Here is a 24,968-nt window from a genome sequence, read left to right as displayed (position 1 = left end):
CAATGTGGTCGGTTCCAGAATAAGATCAGGAAACCCTTACGATGCGTCATTTGCACAACGTGCTCTTCGACAAGCTGGCGAGTGTCACTCTTTTTACCCCCCCAAGGCAGAGAACTCGCCCGCGTCTGCACACACAATGTTTGGATGTCAACACTCGTTAGCTTTTATGTTTTCTGCCTCTTTTTCGGGGCGATCCATGTCTTCGCTGCCTCTTCCTACAGCTACGGTTTTGTAAGACGAGCGGCGTGGTGACGAGTCGCTGCTTTCTCAAACAATTAGACCGAGGCTTTAATTACTAATGAGCGCTCCAGGTTTTATTACGAGACGCCATCTGTTTCATTGTGGAGCGTAATTCATTCTTTTGTACCGCCGAGGTCAGCTCCGGGTCCGGCGCTTTCTAATTTGTTTATTAATGAGCGAGCAGAGGCTTTGAGAGCAACAATTTTATGTTTGAACGCAAGAGTCTGTGTTTAGTTTTTTGAGATTTGGGCAAATAAACCTATTAAGCCAACGAGATCAACGTAGATAAACACAGAGTTATGCATTTGGAAATAGGATTTATACTTTCTAAATCACCCAGGCGAATTCCCAACAGAGAAAAACACAAAACAAGTCATGACTGTTGTAGCTTCGATTCTCCGGGCTAGGCTTAACTCCCCATTAAAAAAAACCCCAATAATGGCACCCCACACCATAAATATGGATGAGAAAAGGCCACAGCCAATTTTATTTATTAGAGTCATTGTCACGCCAAAACCTGAAACAATAAACATCGGTGCGTTAACAAAGACAACGACTCCAAACACAAACATGTAAATATATACAATAAACACAATGAACACACCAAGCCTGGCGGGTAATCCAGGTACCAGAACTAAATACCACTTAAGGAAGGGACCCGGATGCCCCCACCCTGACCTGAGGTTCCAGCACTGACAGCCAAGAACCTCCCACCAGATGTTACCAACCATTCACTTACCACCACATTAACCCCCTGGATACCTGGCAAGCTGCCGCCCCACAGACTGTGACAAACGACACAAACCTACAAACAAAAGAAAAAGGGAGGGAGGGTGGGACACGCAACCAGGTAAGCCAAACACAAAAAATGGTTCCTGAGCCCGGGAAAGCAACCACTTCTATAATCTTCCCCCAACTCCACCCCCAAAATTCCCGCCAAAAAGCCTACCCCTCCTCCGCACAACAGTCAGGCCCACTATAGCCCATGCTGGCCCCCCCGTGGGCATCAATATCCTATAAAAAAGGAAAATTGATTACAAAAAGTAAAGTGAGTTATTTCACAATATTGTTAATAATAATATTATAATAATATTATCCATAAACCGTTCTTCATTAATATCCCCTCTGGAATTTAGTAAAACGTTCATTCTTTCTGTGTCACAGATGCACAGCCTCACTTTTATCAACGTTGAACCTCTTTATACCATCCAGATATATTTGGTCAAGAAATTTGATCAGATTTTTTTGTGAGATTTCTGGAACTCCACGACTGAATACTGTGACGGAAGCCTCCATCACTGGGGCCACTGGAGAAGCCTGACTGCCAGCCTCCTTCCTATTGACTATGGGCCTTTGGTTTCTAAAGACTTCTGTGGCTACCCCCAGCAGTATCTTCTCATCTCTGTCTGAGGGGATTATCTCCAGCAGACAGCCAGGGTCTGCCACCAGGGAGTGACCACCATTGTTTTAGTCTAATGTATAAATCAGTCTCCCCCCCACCTATTGTATTGTTAATCCCGTTACTGCCCCTGTTGTCTCTGGGAGGTAGATTAAGGGGGTTGTTTGTGTCCCAATATCTTGTTTTATGTAAATGTGTGTTTTGCTGGATATATCCAGCTCTGTGTGTCTAAAATAAATCAGTCTTCGTTTGGTTTTACCCTACACTGAGTCTCGGCTAGTGACTGGGGAACCGGGGAAAGTGTGTTGTCCCAGGCTAAGGGAGCACAAGACAGCGGAGGTAGTCAGTCGGACTAGCCAGCTCCGTGACAAATACAATTTGTATTAAGTAGACTTTAGAAAAGCCCCACCTGTGTTACCATGAAAATTTTCTCAAATCTTGGCTATAAGGACTGGAATTTACCTTCATTCCATTCAAATCTACATTATAATTTGTAATAGAAATTAAGAAAAAAAACTTACTTTTTTATTTGTTTATTTTTATTTTATTTAGTTTTATATTTTTCCCGACAAATGAAACACACAATTAAGGAATGTCAAACAGAACAGCTTATCCAGCAGCCGAGATTCTTCATTTTCTCTCCCAGTTGGGGGAATTCAACCAACGTATTACAGGAGCCCCTCGCAAAACGCGTTGGTTCCAGTAAATAGAATGAGCTTTTTATTCGGTCTGAAGTTGGCCATATCTTATAAATCTAATTAATTAGCACACAGATGGGTTAAAATAATATTTCCTTACAATTTTTTAGAAAACCATATTGGTGATTTGTCAGATCCATTTAATGGAAAACTTTATTCCAGGTTAGAACCATCAAAAAAAATATATATCTAATTTTATACAAACAAAAAATACCATCGACACGAAACTGAAAATTCAGACTATGTGATGTAAGGCAGCGCCCAAACATAAATGATTTCCCCCAAAATCCGGTCGTCAGACACAAAGTATCGCAGAAACACGAGGGAGAGTCTCTGGAGGGAAATTCATAGAACAGAAGCAATAAAACTGGATTCAAAATGAGGCGGGGCCTCCCGGGATAATTGGTAGAAACTTTAGCCAATGAAAATCCATCTTTCCGCGAGGTGTCATATAGTAGAGGACAATTGGTCAGCCGCAGCCCCGCCTTCGAGTGAAATCGACAGGAAAAAAAAAAAAAAAAGTGGATGCGAAAATCCACAAAAATATATTCCAGTTTATTTAATAAATAGAAGGTTCCGCATTTGGGATTTTTTTTTTTAATATATATTTTCGATTCCAGATTTCTGTACAATTTACAAGTTAGAGAAAGTCCGGGTTTTACGGCCCCCGCACCGATTCTTCCAGCGCCGTCTGCGACTCCAGCATTTCCGCTTCCTCTTCCAGGTCGTCCAAGATTTCACCGAACGAAGGTCTCTTATGGGCCTCCAGCTGCGGAAGTAAAAATAAAGCGTTTCAGGCGTTTTTAAGATTTTTCTCTTTTTTTAGGCTCTACGGCAACAACCTATCAGTGCCTGCTTTTGTGTCACCTGACAATTAAGCGTTCCCGACCAAAAAAGATGAACGAGGCAGAATTTTACTTGGTTATAGAATAATTTCGGAGAGAGGGGTTTGGGCATCCAGCAGGACTCGGCACAATGTTTCTAACGCTGGATTTAGTTATAAAAAGTGTTTTATTCAGCAGATGTAACAATACATTTTTAGAAATTCATTTATTTTGTCTCCCACATTTGCTGTGATCCAGAACCATGTATCTACCTCATAAGTAAAGGGTAAACCATATCTAATTGTATAATGGAAAACTAGCAGATCGGCCCCATTCGGCCCCCGTCTAGTCTTCCGTTTCTCCTGCTGTAACGACTCAAACCTTAATCAGTCGTTGGCCTCGTCTTAGATTCAGGAGCCGTATGTCTATCCCGCACATGTTTAATACCCTCACTGTATTACCCTCTACCACTTCTGCTGGGAGGCTGTTCCACTTATCTACCTCGCTCTTAGTAAATTAAAATATATCACCAAAATATAAATAAAATTTATACAATTTAACATATATTTGGTGAAATTATGGAGGTATTGGGGTAAAAAACAAATCTGACTTTTATTGTGACCTTGCCGCTGCTACTTGTTTATCGCAATCAGTCGGGATCTGGTTCAGAGCAGCGAACAGGAAGACGGATAAAATCATTTGATTAACAAAACAAGCTGTTGGCGAATATTCAGGTCATTCCATCGGTTTCTTTGCAGGGAACAAGAAAGCGATTGTTGTTGGGAACTTGGAATTTCTCAATAGATAAATCGTGACGATTGTGCTTTCATTTTCAAATTTTTTTTTTTTAAATTTATAATTTTATTATTTATTTTTAGAAAAATTTGTTAAATTTGTCCGACTGTCCGAAAGAAAGGAGCAATTAAACCTTTTTTTAATGTTAAAAATGTCCCCTCCACCGATAATCTCTTTATGGTTGCCATATCAGCAGGTATTCCGGTCACAGTATGGCGTATTATATACATCATACCTGTAAAGGATACTTAAACTGCCCAGACAACCCCCGGCCGCCAAAGCACATTACCCGACAGCAGCTGACGGCTAAATCCAGGACTCGTTTGGGACAATCCCTGATCAGCTCTCGGAAAGCGTCCGCGTCCAGACCGTAATCCTGATGAAGGAAAGGTCACAGGTCAGCTGCTGTCAATCAACGGACACCAAAAACCCGTCATTTACACTGAAAATACAATTCATTGCCGAAAAACCGGAAACACTAAGGGGAAAACAAACAAAAAATAAACAAAAATATAGAAAAAAGGGTTTTTTTTAGGAAACTTCTGTATGGATTTAGGAAGGAATTGTGTATTTCTGGCAAATATAAGATTGAGCCTTAAAAAAAAGCACTTCGTGACCCCAAACCCCATTTTTAGGGGCCGCACGCACCCTCGTTCTGGGCAGGATCTCCGGGTCAGCGGGAATTCGGCCGAGGATTTCACATAATACGATCCCCAAAGAGAAGACGTCCACCTGGAAAAGAAATTCAGAGCGTTCAGGATATTTTCTCAGAAGGGGATACGTCGGCCCTTTGCTGGGACAGCTCAGGGTTTAGCACCAGCCCTCCGACGGAGCCGGCCCCCCGATTACAGGCTTCCCGCATGGGTATGTCCGTTGGGAAATCTTTGGACAAACAAAGGGAACGGACCAACAATTTATTGTTTTTTGATTGGGTGCCACCTATGACCCTTCATTAACCCAAAACATAAAACGGGACTGGTCGGCCTCGGGGCAGAGTCACTCTGGTGGCCATTATTTCAAGAAGCTGGGGGCCATCAGCTTCAAGTTCTCCACGTGACCCCAAAAGTGCAACAAACCTTCCGATCGTACGGCTCTCCGCGCAACATTTCAGGAGCCATCCAGAACGCCGAGCCGACCAGAGACAACTTCAGCTCCCCGTTCTTCAACGACGGCTCGACCACTTCACGCGCCAGACCGAAATCCGTCACCAGGGCTTCCCTGCCCCGGGGAGACAACCTGATCAGGCAGTTCTACAACGCAAAACGGGAGAACATTACAGAAGAGTACTCTGATTAACGAGTCTACGACTCCAGAGACTAAGAGACAACAACTTCAACCTCCAGCATTTCGGAACGTTGTAGACTTCCCATAAAACCACCGAGAACCAGACTATATGATCCATCTTGGTTAATACGAGCTCATCGACCGGGGCTTCCTTCTTCATACCTTTGAGTTGAGGTCTCGATGGTAAATGTTCTTGGAGTGCAGGTAGACCATACCCCGACTAATGTCACACGCCAGGTCAACTTTCTCTTTCCAGCTCAGGGAAATGTCTTTGCTGGCCAATAATTCTTCGACACATCCCCCATTCACGTACTGAGAGGAAGAGAACACGTTACTGGAGGAGGCGAAACAGAGCTGGAGGGGCCTTTAAAGTCCACAATTGCGACCAATACATAGAATCTTCTACCATAGTATCCATCAGCTGATTGAGTGAATGAATGAATAAATGAATGAATGAATGAGGGCAATTATTGTTAGGAAATATGACAATTTTCTTGTAGTTTAAGAAGCAAATAATAACTTATGACGGTTTTACCGCCTTTCCCCTGACATCGCTCATTATCCATAACCCGCTTTTTATGTAATTAATACAAAACAAGGATTCTAAACCTAACGGAACTCCTGCGATATAACAAGGAACAAAGAACAAGGAACAAGGAACCTCTAGGTCTTGGCGGTTGAGGAAGGCATGAGATCAGCCGCTCTTTGTTGGGAAATCCAGTTTGCCTAACACAGGAAGGTCAGTTGGGGCGCGAAGATCTCGAAACCCTTTATAAAGGCGCGGGGGGTAGATTTCAGGGTATTTCTGGTCTCTACGAGCCTGGGGTATGATACGTAAACCCCTACGGACGGCAAGATCCGCAATGATGGCCCGCGCTTGGATTTCACTAAGTGCCCTCCTGGCCGTGTATGCCACTCTGTGCCACGCTGAGGACACCTGTCCAGGTGAGTTTCATCTTTAATCACCGTTTTTTAACCTCCTATCCCCAAATTAGATGAATTTAGATTATGTATTGCTTTATATATTATATTATATATTACATAACGATTCTTACATATAATATATATATTTCATAATTATTATAACATATATTATATATATATTACATAATTATTCTTACATAGAATATATATATTACATAATCATTCGTACATATAATATATACAGTATATTACATAATCATTCTTCCATATAATATATATATATATATATATTACATAATGATTCGTACATATAATATATATATTACATAATGATTCTTACATATAACATATATATTACATAATGATTCTTCCATATAATATATATCACATAATGATTCTTCCATATAATATATATTACATAATGATTCTTCCATATAATATATATATATATTACATAATGATTCTTACATATAATATATATATTACATAATGATTCGTACATAAAATATATGTATTACATAATGATTCTTACATATAATATATATATATATATTACATAATGATTATTACATATAATATATCTATGACATAATGATTCTTCCATATAATATATATATTACATAATGATTCTTCCATATAATATATATATATATTACATAATGATTCTTACATATAATATATATATTACATAATGATTCTTACATATAATATATATATATTACATAATGATTCTTCCATATAATATATATAACATAATGATTCTTCCATATAATATATATATTACATAATGATTCTTCCATATAATATATATTACATAATGATTCTTCCATATAATATATATATATATATATTACATAATGATTCCTACATATAATATATATATTACATAATGATTCGTACATAAAATATATATATTACATAATGATTCTTACATATAATATATATATATATATATTACATAATGATTATTACATATAATATATCTATGACATAATGATTCTTCCATATAACATATATATTACATAATGATTCTTCCATATAATATATATATATATATTACATAATGATTCTTACATATAATATATATATTACATAATGATTCTTACATATAATATATATATTACATAATGATTCTTACATATAATATATATATATTACATAATGATTATTACATATAATTTATATATGACATAATGATTCTTGCGGCTGCGCATGCTGATTAATTATCACAATTTATATATATAAATGACGGTTAAGTAATATCGAACACAATGTTTTCTTTGCTCACGTATAAAATCTCTTTATTTTTTGTAAAAATACCTTATTTTTTTATTAAAATATATATATATATATCACATAATGATTCTTACATATATTATATATATTACATAATTATTATAACATATATTATATTATATATTACATAACGATTCTTGCATTCTGGTTAATTATCCCAATAAATATAAATGACTGTTAAGTAATATCGAACACAATGTTTTCTTTGCTCACATATAAAATTTCTTTATTTTTTTGTAAAAATACCTTATTTTTTTATTATAAAATGTATTTATTTCATTTAAGAAATCATGTGACATATATATATATATATCAGTTTTAGAACTGGATGTCAAATTGGAATAAATGTAATCTACCTTAGCATGTCCATTCTCTACCACTTCTGCTGGGAGGCTGTTCCATTTATCTACCATAAATGTCTTCTCTTATTCCCAGGAGAAAAGGGATCCCCTGGAATTCCGTGGAAGATGGGTCCTACAGGTATGGAAGGTAACCGCCCCCCCCAGGGTAAAACGGAATATATATATAATATGTAAATTAGGAAGTTGTGTTTTCTGTGATGAGTTTATATTTAAAGAATATTAATGTTGGTAAAAAGTCTTAAAGAAGCCGAAGATATCCTTTGGTCAATTAAATTATTTCTGAAAATCATCATTTTCCCCCCATATTTATAGGTAAAAAGGGAAGTCCTAGAATCCAAGGACAAAAAGGTAACAAGGAAACAATTATGGATTTGGTTATTTTATGTCAACATTTGGTATGATTTGGGAGAAATCACTTAAAATCGTGTTTGGAGGAAGAAGTAAGTCTCCATGGCCTGTGGAACGGGGTTCTTCGGGGAGGAAATGCCAAATTCTCCAGAGATGGGGATAAAGTGCCACCTGTTCTCCTGTGACAAAGTATTCACTATCGTATCTCCAACGTGTCCCTTCCGTGTCCCCGGCAGCTGCACAGAACTGTAAGGAGCTGATGGATCAAGGAGCATCTCTGAGCGGGTGGTACACGGTGCACACGGATGACGGGCGTCCTGTCACGGTGCTCTGTGACATGGAGACAGATGGCGGAGGATGGCTGGTATGTATCCAATTAACTGCAGTATAACATGCAGGGCCGGCGACTGCGAGGCCGACCTGGCCCTTTAAGGCCAGCAGCCTCCTGATGACGTAGGTACGGCCGACGGTTGGATTTGCGAAGCCACACACTAAGTTTGCCACGTAGGGCGAGGTTGGGCATATCCAGCCGATGGACGCACACTGGAACACCGGATGTGCCACCGGAGCATCAGATCGGGCGAACATGGGGTGTCCATGGCCAATGGATGACTGGGCATTTGCCTGGTGTGCCAGATGCCCAGTACCATAGTTGCTGGAAATCAGCCTGGACTCGCCAGTTGGGGCCTTGGCAATACCTTTTTCCTGGTGGCATCTACAGTAAGATCCAGCCATGTAACGTTAGAGTAGCTTTTGGTGAGTCTTATAGAGTTTGAAGGACAGGGCTCCATTGGACCTCTTAAGGTATGTTTCTAGGGCCACCATATTGTCTCGAATTAGTTATTCTTTGGTGATATAATCTAAGAATCTGATCTCCCTTCCCCACCTCCTTTCCATCTAGGTTTTCCAGAGAAGGGTAGACGGGTCGGTGGATTTCTCCCGAGGTTGGGACTCGTATAAGAAAGGCTTTGGCCAGCAGAGCAGGGAGTTCTGGTTGGGGAACAACGGTATCAATCACTTCACGATCAAAGGTAAGGTCCGCCATCTAATTCAGATCAGGTGATATGTCTCGGGTGAGCAGCCATCTCACCATTATATTCTTCCGAACGCTCATACTATCATTTTTCCCTCTATCATTTTATTCTTTCCCCCTTTTTTCCCTCTAGGAAAGTCCGAGCTTCGCGTTGATTTAATGGATTTTGAAAACAACCGAACCTATGCCAAGTACAGCGACTTCCAAATGGCAGGGGAAAGCGCCAACTATACCTTGAGTCTGGGCAAATTCCAGGGTGGGACTGCAGGTAACAGGGGCATAATCTGATGTCTCATTTGTTATTATTTTTTATTGTTTTATATAGCGCCATCATATTCCGTAGCGCTGTACAATCCCACTAAGATGGGTGGGTAAATGTTGATGTCCTCACATTTCGTTAATAGCTGACCGTGATTTTAAAGACTCTCCTGCTGGAGAGTAAATTTGAGCATGCAGTCCCAATCACAGCCACTAGATGTCAGGCACGCACTTACTCAAGGAATCCGCGCCTCTCTACCTACATAGACATCTCTATCATAAATCATTTCACGGAAAGACAGAACTTGCTGTTCAAACTGTTGGGTCCTTAATTAATGTTTTTTTTAAAAAAAATTTTGGCTGAAACAGTTTAGCAGATAAATCCTTTTTGTGTTGCCTTTTTTTTTTTTTTCCGTGAAGAGCTTTTAGATGTTACTAGAGGCCTTCTTGTTCCAGGCATTCCATTGGTTTAATACACCCGTCTATGATGCCTTCTGTCTGGGGGCGGCTCTGGATGACGTAGGATGTAGCAGCAGCTAAGATGTTTTATCTGCTTAACGTAAATTGGGTTTTGATATTATGTTTTTTAGGCTTTTATGTTATATTTCCATATCTGCTCTGCTTCTATTTCCAGGCGACTCGTTCTCCCATCACAGAAACGCACCATTTAGCACCAAAGACAGAGATAACAATCCCACTAAGACATCCAACTGTCCCATTAATAACAAAGGCGGTTGGTGGTTTAATGCCTGTCACGGCTCCAACCTTAACGGCGTGTACCTCCGGGGCAAGCACAGCACTTATGCCGGCGGCGTTAACTGGGCAACAGGCCGTGGGTTAAAATACTCTTACAAGATTTCGGAAATGAAGATCCGACCGCAGTCTTAGAAGACGAGAAAGTCTTGCTGTCAATAGCCGGAGAGCGCATTATAGTCTCCTAACTGCTGGTAGAACCTACTGGGGTGGCCGCTTTGGGAATTTGCCTTTGAGTGCAAAGTGGTGTTGGGCAAAATTTAGTTAATGCCACCATGCTTGTTATACGGCTCAGCCTCCATGTAAGGCCCATCCGGCCCCCGTCTAGTCGCCCGTTTCTCCTGCTGTAAAGAATCAAACCTTAATCAGTGGTTGGTCTCGTCTTAGATTCAGGAGCCGTATGTCTATCCCGCGCATGTTTATTACCCTCACTGTATTACCCCCTACTGCTTCCGTTCCCTCGATTTACCAGTCACATCTGGTTAGATGGATTTGCTATAATAAACGTTTCTTTGCATCTCATGTATCTTTCACAATGTGGTCGGTTCCAGAATAAGATCAGGAAACCCTTACGATGCGTCATTTGCACAACGTGCTCTTCGACAAGCTGGCGAGTGTCACTCTTTTTATCCCCCCCCCAAGGCAGAGAACTCGCCCGCGTCTGCACACACAATGTTTGGATGTCAACACTCGTTAGCTTTTATGTTTTCTGCCTCTTTTTCGGGGCGATCCATGTCTTCGCCGCCTCTTCCTACAGCTACGGTTTTGTAAGACGAGCGGCGTGGTGACGAGTCGCTGCTTTCTCAAACAATTAGACGGAGGCTTTAATTACTAATGAGCGCTCCAGGTTTTATTACGAGACGCCATCTGTTTCATTGTGGAGCGTAATTCATTCTTTTGTACCGCCGAGGTCAGCTCCGGGTCCGGCGCTTTCTAATTTGTTTATTAATGAGCGAGCAGAGGCTTTGAGAGCAACAATTTTATGTTTGAATGCAAGAGTCTGTGTTTAGTTTTTTGAGATTTGGGCAAATAAACCTATTAAGCCAACAAGATCAACGTAGATAAACACAGAGTTATGCATTTGGAAATAAGATTTATACTTTCTAAATCGCCCAGGCAAATTCACAACAGAGAAAAACACAAAACAAGTCATGACTGTTGTAGCTTCGATCCTCCGGGCTAGGCTTAACTCCCCATTAAAAAAAACCCCAATAATGACACCGCACACCATAAATATGGATGAGAAAAGGCCACAGCCAATTTTATTTATTAGAGTCATTGTCACGCCAAAACCTGAAACAATAAACATCGGTGCATTTACAAGGACAACGACTCAAACACCAACATGTAAATATATACAATAAACACCCAAGCTTGCCAAGTAATCCGGGTACCAGAACCAAATGCCACTTAAGGAAGGGACATAGCGAGATGCCCCCACCCTGACCTGAGGTTCCAGCACTGACAGCCAAGAACCTCCCACCAGATGTTACCAACCATTCACTTACCACCACATTAACCCCCTGGATACCTGGCAAGCTGCCGCCCCACAGACTGTGACAAACGACACGAACCTACAAACAAAAGAAAAAGGGAGGGAGGGTGGGACGCGCAACCAGGTAAGCCAACCACAAAAAATGGTTCCTGAGCCCGGGAAAGCAGCCACTTCTATAATCTTCCCCCAACTCCACCCCCAAAATTCCCGCCAAAAAGCCTACCCCTCCTCCGCACAACAGTCAGGCCCACTATAGCCCATGCTGCCCCCCCCGTGGGCATCAATATCCTATAAAAAAGGAAAATTGATTACAAAAGGTAAAGTGAGTTATTTCACAATATTGTTAATAATAATATTATAATAATATTATCCATAAACCGTTCTTCATTAATATCCCCTCTGGAATTTAGTAAAACGTTCATTCTTTCTGTGTCACAGATGCACAGCCTCACTTTTATCAACGTTGAACCTCTTTATACCATCCAGATATATTTGGTCAAGAAATTTGATCAGATTTTTTTGTGAGATTTCTGGAACTCCACGACTGAATACAATTTGTATTAAGTAGACTTTAGAAAAGCCCACCTGTGTTACCATGAAAATTTTCTCAAATCTTGGCTATAAGGACTGGAATTGACCTTCATTCCATTAAAATCTACAATATGATTTGTAATAGAAATTCAGAAAAAAACTTACTTTTTTATTTGTTTATTTTTATTTTATTTAGTTTTATGTTTTTCCAGACAAATGAAACACACAATTAAGGAATGTTGAACAGAACAGCTTATCCAGCAACCGAGATTCTTCATTTTCTCTCCCAGTGGTGGGAATTCAACCAACTTAACTGAATTAACGGAATGACAGGAGCCCCTCGCAAAACGCGTTGGTTCCAGTAAATAGCATGAGCTGCTTTTTTTCCGGTCTGAAGTTGGCCATGTCTTATAAATCTAATTAATTAGCACACAGATGGGTTAAAATAATATTTTCTTACAATTTTTTTTAGAAAACCAGATTTTAAAAATAAAAAATGTGAAATGCGTTGGTTTAGGGACGTTACGACGTTAATAGATACGTGGTGCTCGTTTTATTATTATAGCCAATCAGATAGAAATGTCTGATTATAAAAGCTTTGGGTAGAGTCTGAGGATATCCCTGGCTTAATTAGGACGTTTCCTGCTCCTATGGACAATAAAAATTAACTCTTTTTAGTCTGTAACACAAGATAAAAATGTGAAGCTTAATATCTGCATTAGACGTGATTTGTCAGATCCACTTAATGGAAAACTTTATTCCAGGTTAGAACCATCAAAAAAAAAATATATAATTTTATACAAACAAAAAATACCATCAACACGAAACTGAAAATTCAGACTATGTGATGTAAGGCAGCGTCCAAACATAAATGATTTCCCCCAAAATCCATTCGTCAGACACAAAACAGAAACACGAGGGAGAGTCTCTGGAGGGAAATTCATAGAACAGAAGCAATAAAACAGGATTCAAAATGAGGCGGGGTCTCCCGGGATAATTGGTAGAAACTTGAATTGGTAGCCAATGAAAATCCATTTTTCCGAGAGGTGTCATATAGTAGAGGACAATTGGTCAGCGGCAGCCCCGCCTTCGAGCCCTTTATTGGGACAGCTCAGGGTTTAGCACCAGCTCTCCGATGGAGCCGGCCCTCCCGATTACAGGCTTCCCGCATGGGTATGTCCGTTGGGAAATCTTTGGACAAACAAAGGGAACGGACCAACAATTTATTGTTTTTTGATTGGGTGCCACATATGACCCTTCATTAATCCAAAACATAAAACGGGACTGGTCGGCCTCGGGGCAGAGAGTCACTCTGGTGGCCATTATTTCAAGAAGCTGGGGGCCATCAGCTTCAAGTTCTCCACGTGACCCCAAAAGTGCAACAAACCTTCCGATCGTACGGCTCTCCACGCAACATTTCAGGAGCCATCCAGAACGCCGAGCCAACCAGAGACAACTTCCGCTCCCCGTTCTTCAACGACGGCTCGACCACTTCACGAGCCAGACCGAAATCCGTCACCAGGGCTTCCCTGCCCCGGGGAGACAACCTGATCAGGCAGTTCTACAACGCAAAACGGGAGAACATTACAGAAGAGTACTCTGATTAACGAGTCTACGACTCCAGAGACTAAGAGACAACAACTTCAACCTCCAGCATTTCGGAACGTTGTAGACTTCCCAGAAAACCACCGAGAACCAGACTATATGATCCATCTTGGTTAATACGAGCTCATCGACCGGGGCTTCCTTCTTCATACCTTTGAGTTGAGGTCTCGATGGTAAATGTTCTTGGAGTGCAGGTAGACCATACCCCGACTAATGTCACACGCCAGGTCAACTTTCTCTTTCCAGCTCAGGGAAATGTCTTTGCTGGCCAATAATTCTTCGACACATCCCCCATTCACGTACTGAGAGGAAGAGAACACGTTACTGGAGGAGGTGGAACAGAGCTGGAGTCCACAATAGCGACCAAAATCTTCTACCATAGTATCCATCAGCTGACTGAGTGAATGAATGAATGAATGAATGAATGAGGGCAATTATTGTTAGGAAATAACCCTTACGAAAAAATTACTGCCGTTTTTTGGACATGAAAAAACTGCAATACTGCACATTTACTGCAGTTTTACTGCATTTGTACTTCACTGTACTGCAGGGAAGAGGGATATGACAATTTTCTTGTAGTTTAAGAAGCCAATAATAACTTATGACGGTTTTACCGCCTTTCCCCGAAATCGCTCATTATCCATAACCCGCTTTTTATGTAATTAACACAAAATGAGGATTCTAAACCTAACGGAACTCCTGTTATGTAACAAGGAACAAGGAACCTCTAGGTCTTGGCGGTTGAGGAAGGAGTGAGATCAGCCGCTCTTTGTTGGGAAATCCTGTTTGCGTAACACAGGAAGGTCAGTTGGGGCGCGAAGATCTCGAAACCCTTTATAAAGGCGCGGGGGGTAGATTTCAGGGTATTTCTGGTCTCTACGAGCCTGGGGTGTGATACGTAAACCCCCACGGACGGCAAGATCCGCAATGATGGCCCGCGCTTGGATTTCACTAAGTGCCCTCCTGGCCGTGTCTGCCACTCTGTGCCACGCTGAGGACACCTGTCCAGGTGAGTTTCATCTTTAATCACCGTTTTTTAACCTCCTAACCCCAAATTAGGTGATTTTAAATTATGTATTGCTTTATATATTATATTATATATTACATGACGATTCTTACATATAATATATATATTACATAACGATTCTTACATATAATATATATATTACATAATTATTATAACATATATTATATATATATTACATAATTATTCTTACATATATTATATATATTACATAATTATTTTAACATATATTATATATATATTACATAATTATTCTTACATATATTTTATATATTACATAATTATTATAACATATATTATATATATATTACATAATGATTCTTACATATAATATATATATTACATAACGATTCTTACATATAATATATATATATTACATAATGATTCTTACATATAATATATATATATATAACATAGTGATTCTTATATATAACATATATATATTACATAATGATTCTTACATATAATATATATATTACATAATGATTATTACATATAATATATATATATTACATAATGATTATTACATATAATATATATATTACATAATGATTATTACATATAATATATATATATTACATAATGATTATTACATATAATATATATATTACATAACGATTCTTACATATAATATATATATTACATAATTATTATAACATATATTATATATATATTACATAATTATTCTTACATATATTATATACATTACATAATTATTATAACATATATTATATATATATTACATAATTATGCTTACATATATTATATATATTACATAATTATTATAACATATATTATATTATATATTACATAACGATTCTTGCATTCTGGTTAATTATCCCAATATATATAAATGACGGTTAAGTAATATTGAACACAATGTTTTCTTTGCTCACGTATATCTCTTTATTTTTTTGTAAAAATACCTTATTTTTTTATTATAAAATGTATTTATTTCATTTAAGAAATCATGTGATATATATATATATCAGTTTTAGAACTGGATGTCAAATTGGAATAAATGTAATTATTTTCCCAATTTTCTTATTAGACGTGAAGCTGGTTGGAGTTGGGGATTCGGACAGGCTGGCCATATTAAGGGGGTGTCCTGGGACCCCCGGAGCTCCTGGAATACAGGGAGCGCCTGGACCTGCTGGTGACAAAGGTGAGCATTCTACCTTAGCATGTCCATTCTCTACCACTTCTGTTGGAAGGCTGTTCCATTTATCTACCATAAATGTCTTCTCTTATTCCCAGGAGAAAAGGGATCCCCTGGAATTCCGGGGAAGATGGGTCCTACAGGTATGGAAGGTAACCGCCCCCCCCAGGGTAAAACGGAATATATATATAATATGTAAATAAGGAAGTTGTGTTTTCTGTGATGAGTTTATATTTAAAGAATATTAATGTTGGTAAAAAGTCTTAAAGAAGCCGAAGATATCCTTTGGTCAATTAAATTATTTCTGAAAATCATCATTTTCCCCCCATATTTATAGGTGAAAAGGGAAGTCCTGGAATCCATGGACAAAAAGGTAACAAGGAAACAATTATGGATTCGATTATTTTATGTCAACATTTGGTATGATTTGGGAGGAATCACTTAAAATCGAGAATGCCGAATTCTCCAGAGATGGGGGATAAAGTGGAAATGTTCAAAAATGATTATTGAAACGGAGCTTAACATTTAGAATAGAAATTATTTAGCGTTTAAGTCATGAATTTTCATTAAAATGTTCATTTTTACAGGTGACAGGGGAGACCCCGGCATACCTGCCCCAGGAAGTAAGTACCACCTGTTCTCCTGTGACGAAGTATTCACTATCGTATCTCCAACGTGTCCCTTCCGTGTCCCCGGCAGCTGCACAGAACTGTAAGGAGCTGATGGATCAAGGAGCATCTCTGAGCGGGTGGTACACGGTGCACACGGATGACGGGCGTCCTGTCACGGTGCTCTGTGACATGGAGACAGATGGCGGAGGATGGCTGGTATGTATCCAATTAACTGCAGTATAACATGCAGGGCCGTCGACTGCGAGGCCGACCTGGCCCTTTAAGGCCAGCAGCCTCCTGATGACGTAGGTACGGCCGACGGTTGGATTTGCGAAGCCACACACTAAATTTGCCACGTAGGGCGAGGTTGGGCATATCCAGCCGATGGACGCACACTGGAAGCCACACATGGATGTGCCACCGGAGCATCAGATCGGGCGAACATGGGGTGTCCATGGCCAATGGATGACTGGGCATTTGCCTGGTGTGCCAGATGCCCAGTACCATAGTTGCTGGAAATCAGCCTGGACTCGCCAGTTGGGGCCTTGGCAATACCCTTTTCCTGGTGGCATCTACAGTAAGATACAGCCATGTAACGTTAGAGTAGCTTTTGGTGAGTCTTATAGAGTTTGAAGGACAGGGCTCCATTGGACCTCTTAAGGTATGTTTCTAGGGCCACCATATTGTCTCAAATTAGTTGTTCTTTGGTGATATAATCTGATGGCTCCCTTTCCCACCTTCTTTCCATCTAGGTTTTCCAGAGAAGGGTAGACGGGTCGGTGGATTTCTTCCGAGGTTGGGACTCGTATAAGAAAGGCTTTGGCCAGCAGAGCAGTGAGTTCTGGTTGGGGAACGATCATATCCATCGCCTCACGTCCAAAGGTAAGGTCCGCCATCTAATTCAGATCAGGTGATATGTCTCGGGTGAGCAGCCATTCTTCCGAACGCTCATACACTCATTTTTCCCGCTATCATTTTATTCTTTCCCCCTTTTTACCCTCTAGGAAAGTTCCAGCTTCGCTTTGATCTCACAGATTTTGAAAACAACAGCACCTATGCCACCTACAGCAACTTCCAATTGGCAGGGGAAAGCGCCAACTATACCTTGAGTCTGGGCAAATTCCTGGGTGGGACTGCAGGTAACAGGGGCATAATTATTTTTTATTGTTTTATATAGTGCCATCATAGTCCGTAGCACTGTACAATCCCACTAAGATGGGTGGGTAAATGTTGATGTCCTCACATTTCGTTAATAGCTGACCGTGATAAATTTGAGCATGCAGTCCCAATCACAGCCACTAGATGTCAGGCACGCACTTACTCAAGGAATCCGCGCCTCTCTACCTACATAGACATCTCTATCATAAATCATTTCATGGAAAGAAAGAACTTGCTGTTCAAACTGGGGAGTCCTTAATTAATGGGTTTTTTTTACAGTTTTGGCTGAAACAGTTTAGCAGATAAAACCTTTTAGTTTAGTTGCCTTATTTTTTCTGTGAAGAGCTTTTAGATGTTACTAGAGGCCTTCTTGTTCCAGGCCTTCCATTGATTTAATACACCCGTCTATGATGTCTTCTGTCTGGGGGCAGCTCTCGACGACATAGAATGTAACGCCTAACGGGTTTTATCGGCTAAACGTAAATTGGAATTTGATATTGTGTTTTTTAGGCTTTTATGTTATATTTCCATATCTGCTCTGCTTCTATTTCCAGGCGACTCGTTCTACAGTCACAGAAACGCACCATTTACCACCAAAGACAGAGATAACGATTCCGCTAAGACATCCAACTGTGCCATTAATTACAAAGGTGCTTGGTGGTATACGGCCTGTCACGGCTCCAACCTTAACGGCGTGTACCTCCGGGGCGAGCACAACACTTATGCCAACGGCGTTAACTGGAGAACAGGCCGTGGGTTAAAATACTCTTACAAGATTTCGGAAATGAAGATCCGACCAGAATCTTAGAAGACCAAAAATGACCAAGTGTTGCTGTAAATAGCCGGAGAGCGCATTATAGTCTCCTAACTGCTGGTAGAACCTACTGGGGTGGCCGCTTTGGGAACATTTGCCTTTGAGTGCCAAGTGGTGTTGGGCAAAACGTACTTAATGCCACCATGCTTGTTATACTGCTCAGCCTCCATGTAAGGCCCATCCGGCCCCCGTCTAGTCGCCCGTTTCTCCTGCTGTAACGACTCAAACCTTAATCAGTCGTTGGTCTCGTCTTAGATTCAGGAGCCCTATGTCTATCCCATGCATGTTTAATACCCTCACTGTATTACCCTCTACCACCTCCAGGGCCAGACTGGCCCACCGGGATACCGGGAAATTTCCCGGTGGGCCGGAAGGTCCGTGGGCTGGGCGGCCGGCAGACTAACCATGAAGACAGCCGCTGAGCGGCTGCAAATGGCATTGAACGCCTCCCTCGGTGCCAGGGGCGGGCTGGGCAGGGGGACAATTGCCCCCCAGGCTGCCTGAAATCTAATCAAAGCGGCCGCTGGGTGCTGATGCGGCCGGCCGGCATCAGCACCCAGCAACTGTGTGCGATGGCCGTCTAGTGATGGGAGCAGCGTGAGGGGTGAAAGCTCCGCCCCCTCGCACTGACCTTTCACACCTCACGCTGCTCCCATCACTATGCGGCCATCAGACTGCCGAGAATGTAATCTAAACGGCCGATGCGTGCTGATGCCGCCGGCCGCCTCTGCTTTAATACTTTTTTTTTTACTTTATATGGCAAGCCGATCCAGCTTATCATATAAATATAAAAAAAAGTGTTAAAGTAGCTCCGGCCGGCGGCATCAGCACGCACCGGCCGTTTAGTTTACATTCCCAGCAGTCTGATGGCTGCATAGTGATGGGAGCCGCGTGAGGTGGAAGCTCCGCCCCCTCGCACTGCTGCAGCACCGGATGTCAGGTCAGTGGCATCCTGTCAGCATAGAGGAGAACAGTGTGCAGCTACCAGGAAGTCAAGAGAAGTAGAAGGTGAGTAAAATAATGTATTTTTTGTACTGTAAAAATCGGCATGTGTGTGTATGTAAGTGTGTCCCCCTATATGCCACTCTGCCTCCAGAAATGCCTTATATCCCCCTATATGCCACTCTGTCCCATGATATGCCTTTTAACCCCCTATATGCCAGAGTTGCATATAGGGGTATAGGGCATTTCTGGATGCAGAGTGACATATAGGGGGTCAAAAGGCATATCTGGAGGCAGAGTGGCATAAAGGGGGTTAAAAGGTATATCATGGGACAAAGGAGCATATAGGAGGGTATAAAGCATATCGGGGAGGCAGAGTGGCATATAGGGGGCATAAGGCTTTTCTGGAGGCAGAGTGCCCCATGATATGCCTTTTAACCCCCTTCATGCCACTCTGCCTCCAGAAATGCCTTATACCCACTATATGCCACTCTGTCCCATGATATGCCTTTTAACCCCCCATATGGCAGAGTGGCATATAGGGGGTTAGAAGGCATATCATGGGACAGAGTGGCATATAGGAGGGTTGAGGCATATCAGGGAGGCAGAGTGGCATATAGGGGGGTATAAGGCTTTTCTGTAGGCAGAGTGCCCCATGATATGCCTTTTAACCCCCTTTATGCCACTCTGCCTCCAGAAATACCTTATACCCCACTATATGCCACTCTGTCCCATGATATGCCTTTTTACCCCCTATATGCCAGAGTGGCATATAGGGGTATAAGGCATTTCTGGATGCAGAGTGACATAAAGGGAGTTAAAAGGGATGTCATGGGGCAGAGGGGCATATAGGAGGGTATAAAGCATATTGGGGAGGCAGAGTGGCATATAGGGGGGCATAAGGCTTTTCTGGAGGCAGAGTGCCCCATGATATGCCTTTTAACCCCCTTTATGCCACTCTGCCTCCAGAAATGCCTTATACCCCCCTATATGCCACTCTGTCCCATGATATGCCTTTTAACCCCCTATATGGCAGAGTGGCATATAGGGGGTTAGAAGGCATATCATGGGACAGAGTGGCATATAGGGGTATAAGGCATTTCTGGAGGCAGAGTGGCATATAGGGGGTTAGAAGGCATATCAGGGGGGCAGAGTGGCAAGCCTGGGGGCAGAGGTGCATAACTCGGGGGTAGGTTGTCAAATGAAAGGAAATAAAAACCAAACATGTCTCAATCATAGCTTTTATTAAATATGGAAAAAAATAGTCTACATGAATTAATAAAGAAATAAAAGTTTCTTACCAGAATATCGTGAAGAATAATGTGATCAGTGTTTTGTTCCACTGAATAAAATGGAACTCTTTCATCTAAAAATGTTCGCTGTAGTAAATGTTTTGATCCCATTATGTGTAATGCATTTCATTTATTAGGGCCTTTTAACACTTTTGCCTTCTGGCATTTTAATACAAATAATGAGATAAAAAGAATGGCACATAGTGTGACGCGGGTGTGTATAAGGGGTGCGTGTGGGTATAAGAGCCTCTGCTGGGAGGCTGTGTTTAGTTTTTTGAGATTTGGGCAAATAAACCTATTAAGCCAACGAGATCAACGTAGATAAACACAGAGTTATGCATTTGGAAATAGGATTTATACTTTCTAAATCACCCAGGCGAATTCCCAACAGAGAAAAAACACAAAACAAGTCATTCTCAGAGCGCCCTGTAATATGAGACGTCCAGCAGAAATTGCAATAACAATATATCCTATAGAAAAGGAAAATTGATTACAAAAAGGTAAAGTGAGTTATTTAACAATATTGTTAATAATAATATTATAATAATATTATCCATAAACCGTTCTTCATTAATATCCCCTCTGGAATTTAGTAAAACGTTCATTCTTTCTGTGTCACAGATGCACAGCCTCACTTTTATCAACGTTGAACCTCTTTATACCATCCAGATATATTTGGTCAAGAAATTTGATCAGATTTTTTTGTGAGATTTCTGGAACTCTACGACTGAATACAATTTGTATTAAGTAGACTTTAGAAAAGCCCCACCTGTGTTACCATGAAAATTTTCTCAAATCTTGGCTATAAGGACTGGAATTGACCTTCATTCCATTCAAATCTACAATATGATTTGTAATAGAAATTAAGAAAAAAAACTTACTTTTTTATTTGTTTATTTTTATTTTATTCAGTTTTATTTTTTTCCCGACAAATGAAACACACAATTAAGGAATGTCAAACAGAACAGCTTATCCAGCAGCCGAGATTCTTCATTTTCTCTCCCAGTTGGGGGAATTCAACCAACGTATTACAGGAGCCCCTCGCAAAACGCGTTGGTTCCAGTAAATAGAATGAGCTTTTTATTCGGTCTGAAGTTGGCCATATCTTATAAATCTAATTAATTAGCACACAGATGGGTTAAAATAATATTTCCTTACAATTTTTTAGAAAACCATATTGGTGATTTGTCAGATCCATTTAATAGAAAACTTTATTCCAGGTTAGAACCATCAAAAAAATATATATATAATTTTATACAAACAAAAAATACCATCGACACGAAACTGAAAATTCAGACTATGTGATGTAAGGCAGCGTCCAAACATAAATGATTTCCCCCAAAATCCGGTCGTCAGACACAAAGTATCGCAGAAACACGAGGGAGAGTCTCTGGAGGGAAATTCATAGAACAGAAGCAATAAAACTGGATTCAAAATGAGGCGGGGCCTCCCGGGATAATTGGTAGAAACTTTAGCCAATGAAAATCCATTTTTCCACGAGGTGTCATATAGTAGAGGACAATTGGTCAGCCGCAGCCCCGCCTTCGAGTGAAATCGACAGGAAAAAAAAAAAAAAAAAAGTGGATGCGAAAATCCACAAAAATATATTCCAGTTTATTTAATAAATAGAAGGTTCCGCATTTGGGATTTTTTTTTTTTTAATATATATTTTCGATTCCGGATTTCTGTACAATTTACAAGTTAGAGAAAGTCCGGGTTTTACGGCCCCCGCCCCGATTCTTCCAGCGCCGTCTGCGACTCCAGCATTTCCGCTTCCTCTTCCAGGTCGTCCAAGATTTCACCGAACGAAGGTCTCTTATGGGCCTCCAGCTGCGGAAGTAAAAATAAAGCGTTTCAGACGTTTTTAAGATTTTTCTCTTTTTTTAGGCTCTACGGCAACAACCTATCAGTGCCTGCTTTTGTGTCACCTGACAATTAAGCGTTCCCGACCAAAAAAGATGAACGAGGCAGAATTTTACTTGGTCATAGAATTATTTCGGAGAGGGTTTTGGGCATTCTATTAGTTATATTTAGTTATAAAAAGTGTTTTATTGAGCAGATTTTTTAGAAATTTATTTATTTCATCTCCCACATTTGCTGTGATCCAGAACCATGTATCTACCTCATAAGTAAAGGAGGAATTCTACTTTGCTAAACCATATCTAATTATATAATGGAAAACCAGCAGATCGGCCCCCATCCGGCCCCCGTCTACTCGCCCGTTTCTCCTGCTGTAAAGACTCAAACCTTAATCAGTCGTTGGTCTCGTCTTAGATTAAGATTAAGCCCTCTACCACCTCTGCTGGGAGGCTGTTCCACTTATATACCTCCCTCTTAGTAAATTAAAATATATCACCAAAATATAAATAAAATTTATACAATTTAACATATATTTGGTGGAAAAAAAAAAATCCCCTCCCCCGATAATCTCTTTATGGTTGCCATATCAGCAGGTATTCCGGTCACAGTATGGCGTATTATATACATCATACCTGTAAAGGATACTTAAACTGCCCAGACAACCCCCGGCCGCCAAAGCACATTACCCGACAGCAGCTGACGGCTAAATCCAGGACTCGTTTGGGACAATCCCTGATCAGCTCTCGGAAAGCGTCCGCGTCCAGACCGTAATCCTGATGAAGGAAAGGTCACAGGTCAGCTGCTGTCAATCAACGGACACCAAAAACCCGTCATTTACACTGAAAATACAATTCATTGCCAAAAAACCGGAAACACTAAGGGAAAAATAAACAAAAAATAAACAAAAATATAGAAAAAAGGGTTTTTTTTAGGAAACTTCTGTATGGATTTAGGAAGGAATTGTGTATTTCTGGCAAATATAAGATTGAGCCTTAAAAAAAAGCACTTCGTGACCCCAAACCCCGTTTTTAGGGGCCGCACGCACCCTCGTTCTGGGCAGGATCTCCGGGTCAGCGGGAATTCGGCCGAGGATTTCACATAATACGATCCCGAAAGAGAAGACGTCCACCTGGAAAAGAAATTCAGAGCGTTCAGGATATTTTCTCAGAAGGGGATACGTCGGCCCTTTGCTGGGACAGCTCAGGGTTTAGCACCAGCCCTCCGACGGAGCCGGCCCCCCGATTACAGGCTTCCCGCATGGGTATGTCAATTTATTGTTTTTTGATTGGGTGCCACCTATGACCCTTCATTAACCCAAAACATAAAACGGGACTGGTCGGCCTCGGGGCAAAGAGTCACTCTGGTGGCCATTATTTCAAGAAGCTAGGGGCCATCAGCTTCAAGTTCTCCACGTGACCCCAAAAGTGCAACAAACCTTCCGATCGTACGGCTCTCCGCACAACATTTCAGGAGCCATCCAGAACGCCGAGCCAACCAGAGACAACTTCCGCTCCCCGTTCTTCAACGACGGCTCGACCACTTCACGCGCCAGACCGAAATCCGTCACCAGGGCTTCCCTGCCCCAGGGAGACAACCTGATCAGGCAGTTCTACAACGCAAAACGGGAGAACATTACAGAAGAGTACTCTGATTAACGAGTCTACGACTCCAGAGACTAAGAGACAACAACTTCAACCTCCAGCATTTCGGAACGTTGTAGACTTCCCAGAAAACCACCGAGAACCAGACTATATGATCCATCTTGGTTAATACGAGCTCATTGACCGGGGCTTCCTTCTTCATACCTTTGAGTTGAGGTCTCGATGGTAAATGTTCTTGGAGTGCAGGTAGACCATACCCCGACTAATGTCACACGCCAGGTCAACTTTCTCTTTCCAGCTCAGGGAAATGTCTTTGCTGGCCAATAATTCTTCGACACATCCCCCATTCACGTACTGAGAGGAAGAGAAAACGTTACTGGAGGAGGCGGAACAGAGCTGGAGGGGCCTTTAAAGTCCACAATTGCGACCAATACATAGAATCTTCTACCATAGTATCCATCAGCTGATTGAGTGAATGAATGAATAAATGAATGAATGAATGAGGGCAAATATTGTTAGGAAATATGACAATTTTCTTGTAGTTTAAGAAGCAAATAATAACTTATGACGGTTTTACCGCCTTTCCCCCGACATCTCTCATTATCCATAACCCGCTTTTTATGATATTAATACAAAACAAGGATTCTAAACGGAACTCCTGC

At 40.9% G+C, this 24,968-nt stretch overlaps 5 protein-coding genes across 5 annotated transcripts; 2 read left to right on the top strand and 3 right to left on the bottom strand.

The window, feature by feature from the left end:
• Positions 1 to 2,871: 2,871 nt before the first annotated feature.
• On the bottom strand, positions 2,872 to 5,799 carry LOC128503159 (dual specificity testis-specific protein kinase 2-like). The gene is made up of 6 exons (XM_053473188.1): positions 5,776 to 5,799; positions 5,403 to 5,552; positions 5,033 to 5,206; positions 4,605 to 4,688; positions 4,246 to 4,332; positions 2,872 to 3,106 (listed from the first exon to the last, which is right to left on the bottom strand). The coding sequence occupies exons 1-6, from the start codon at positions 5,797 to 5,799 to the stop codon at positions 2,996 to 2,998; spliced, it is 630 nt and encodes a 209-aa protein (XP_053329163.1). The 3' UTR covers positions 2,872 to 2,995.
• Positions 5,800 to 6,106: 307 nt separating this feature from the next.
• On the top strand, positions 6,107 to 10,736 carry LOC128503157 (ficolin-1-B-like). The gene is made up of 7 exons (XM_053473186.1): positions 6,107 to 6,185; positions 7,896 to 7,949; positions 8,135 to 8,217; positions 8,361 to 8,534; positions 9,072 to 9,201; positions 9,337 to 9,471; positions 10,096 to 10,736. Exons 1-7 carry the CDS (start codon positions 6,107 to 6,109, stop codon positions 10,347 to 10,349), a joined length of 909 nt encoding a protein of 302 aa, XP_053329161.1. The 3' UTR covers positions 10,350 to 10,736.
• Positions 10,737 to 13,462: 2,726 nt separating this feature from the next.
• On the bottom strand, positions 13,463 to 14,111 carry LOC128502923 (dual specificity testis-specific protein kinase 2-like). Its single transcript, XM_053472891.1, has 2 exons — positions 13,998 to 14,111; positions 13,463 to 13,801 (listed from the first exon to the last, which is right to left on the bottom strand). The coding sequence occupies exons 1-2, from the start codon at positions 14,046 to 14,048 to the stop codon at positions 13,592 to 13,594; spliced, it is 261 nt and encodes an 86-aa protein (XP_053328866.1). The 5' UTR covers positions 14,049 to 14,111; the 3' UTR covers positions 13,463 to 13,591.
• A 590-nt stretch (positions 14,112 to 14,701) lies between these two features.
• On the top strand, positions 14,702 to 18,920 carry LOC128502922 (ficolin-1-B-like). The gene is made up of 9 exons (XM_053472890.1): positions 14,702 to 14,854; positions 15,921 to 16,034; positions 16,127 to 16,180; positions 16,366 to 16,401; positions 16,616 to 16,651; positions 16,728 to 16,855; positions 17,392 to 17,521; positions 17,644 to 17,778; positions 18,352 to 18,920. The coding sequence occupies exons 1-9, from the start codon at positions 14,773 to 14,775 to the stop codon at positions 18,603 to 18,605; spliced, it is 969 nt and encodes a 322-aa protein (XP_053328865.1). The 5' UTR covers positions 14,702 to 14,772; the 3' UTR covers positions 18,606 to 18,920.
• Positions 18,921 to 21,722: 2,802 nt separating this feature from the next.
• On the bottom strand, positions 21,723 to 24,907 carry LOC128503156 (dual specificity testis-specific protein kinase 2-like). Its single transcript, XM_053473185.1, has 6 exons — positions 24,884 to 24,907; positions 24,511 to 24,660; positions 24,141 to 24,314; positions 23,751 to 23,834; positions 23,338 to 23,478; positions 21,723 to 22,675 (listed from the first exon to the last, which is right to left on the bottom strand). Exons 1-6 carry the CDS (start codon positions 24,905 to 24,907, stop codon positions 22,565 to 22,567), a joined length of 684 nt encoding a protein of 227 aa, XP_053329160.1. The 3' UTR covers positions 21,723 to 22,564.
• Between the last annotated feature and the right edge of the window lie 61 nt (positions 24,908 to 24,968).

The sequence above is a fragment of the Spea bombifrons genome, chromosome 8, assembly GCF_027358695.1.
Source record: "Spea bombifrons isolate aSpeBom1 chromosome 8, aSpeBom1.2.pri, whole genome shotgun sequence".
In the NCBI taxonomy this organism is placed as follows: Eukaryota; Metazoa; Chordata; class Amphibia; order Anura; family Pelobatidae; genus Spea; species Spea bombifrons.
Note: the sequence above shows the minus strand (reverse complement) of the source record. Positions and strands in the feature narration are given on the sequence as shown.

What these genes read in the sequence shown, in the direction of transcription:
- LOC128503157 (XM_053473186.1), top strand. Translation starts at nt 6,107, where the DNA reads ATGGCCCGCGCTTGGATTTCACTAAGTGCCCTCCTGGCCGTGTATGCC. An exon ending in TTATTTTATGTCAACATTTG is followed by an intron (nt 8,218 to 8,360) that starts GTATGATTTGGG and finishes CCTGTGACAAAG; the next exon opens with TATTCACTATCGTATCTCCA. An exon ending in ATTCCAGGGTGGGACTGCAG is followed by an intron (nt 9,472 to 10,095) that starts GTAACAGGGGCA and finishes TTCTATTTCCAG; the next exon opens with GCGACTCGTTCTCCCATCAC.
- LOC128502922 (XM_053472890.1), top strand. Translation starts at nt 14,773, where the DNA reads ATGATGGCCCGCGCTTGGATTTCACTAAGTGCCCTCCTGGCCGTGTCT. An exon ending in CGCTGAGGACACCTGTCCAG is followed by an intron (nt 14,855 to 15,920) that starts GTGAGTTTCATC and finishes TTTTCTTATTAG; the next exon opens with ACGTGAAGCTGGTTGGAGTT. An exon ending in CGGCATACCTGCCCCAGGAA is followed by an intron (nt 16,652 to 16,727) that starts GTAAGTACCACC and finishes TGTCCCCGGCAG; the next exon opens with CTGCACAGAACTGTAAGGAG.
- LOC128502923 (XM_053472891.1), bottom strand. Translation starts at nt 14,048, where the DNA reads ATGGTCTACCTGCACTCCAAGAACATTTACCATCGAGACCTCAACTCA. An exon ending in ATCGAGACCTCAACTCAAAG is followed by an intron (nt 13,802 to 13,997) that starts GTATGAAGAAGG and finishes TTTGCGTTGTAG; the next exon opens with AACTGCCTGATCAGGTTGTC.
- LOC128503159 (XM_053473188.1), bottom strand. Translation starts at nt 5,799, where the DNA reads ATGAGCGATGTCAGGGGAAAGGCG. An exon ending in GCGATGTCAGGGGAAAGGCG is followed by an intron (nt 5,553 to 5,775) that starts GTAAAACCGTCA and finishes TCTTCCTCTCAG; the next exon opens with TACGTGAATGGGGGATGTGT. An exon ending in ATCGAGACCTCAACTCAAAG is followed by an intron (nt 5,207 to 5,402) that starts GTATGAAGAAGG and finishes TTTGCGTTGTAG; the next exon opens with AACTGCCTGATCAGGTTGTC.
- LOC128503156 (XM_053473185.1), bottom strand. Translation starts at nt 24,907, where the DNA reads ATGAGAGATGTCGGGGGAAAGGCG. An exon ending in ATCGAGACCTCAACTCAAAG is followed by an intron (nt 24,315 to 24,510) that starts GTATGAAGAAGG and finishes TTTGCGTTGTAG; the next exon opens with AACTGCCTGATCAGGTTGTC. An exon ending in AGTTTAAGTATCCTTTACAG is followed by an intron (nt 22,676 to 23,337) that starts GTATGATGTATA and finishes TTACTTCCGCAG; the next exon opens with CTGGAGGCCCATAAGAGACC.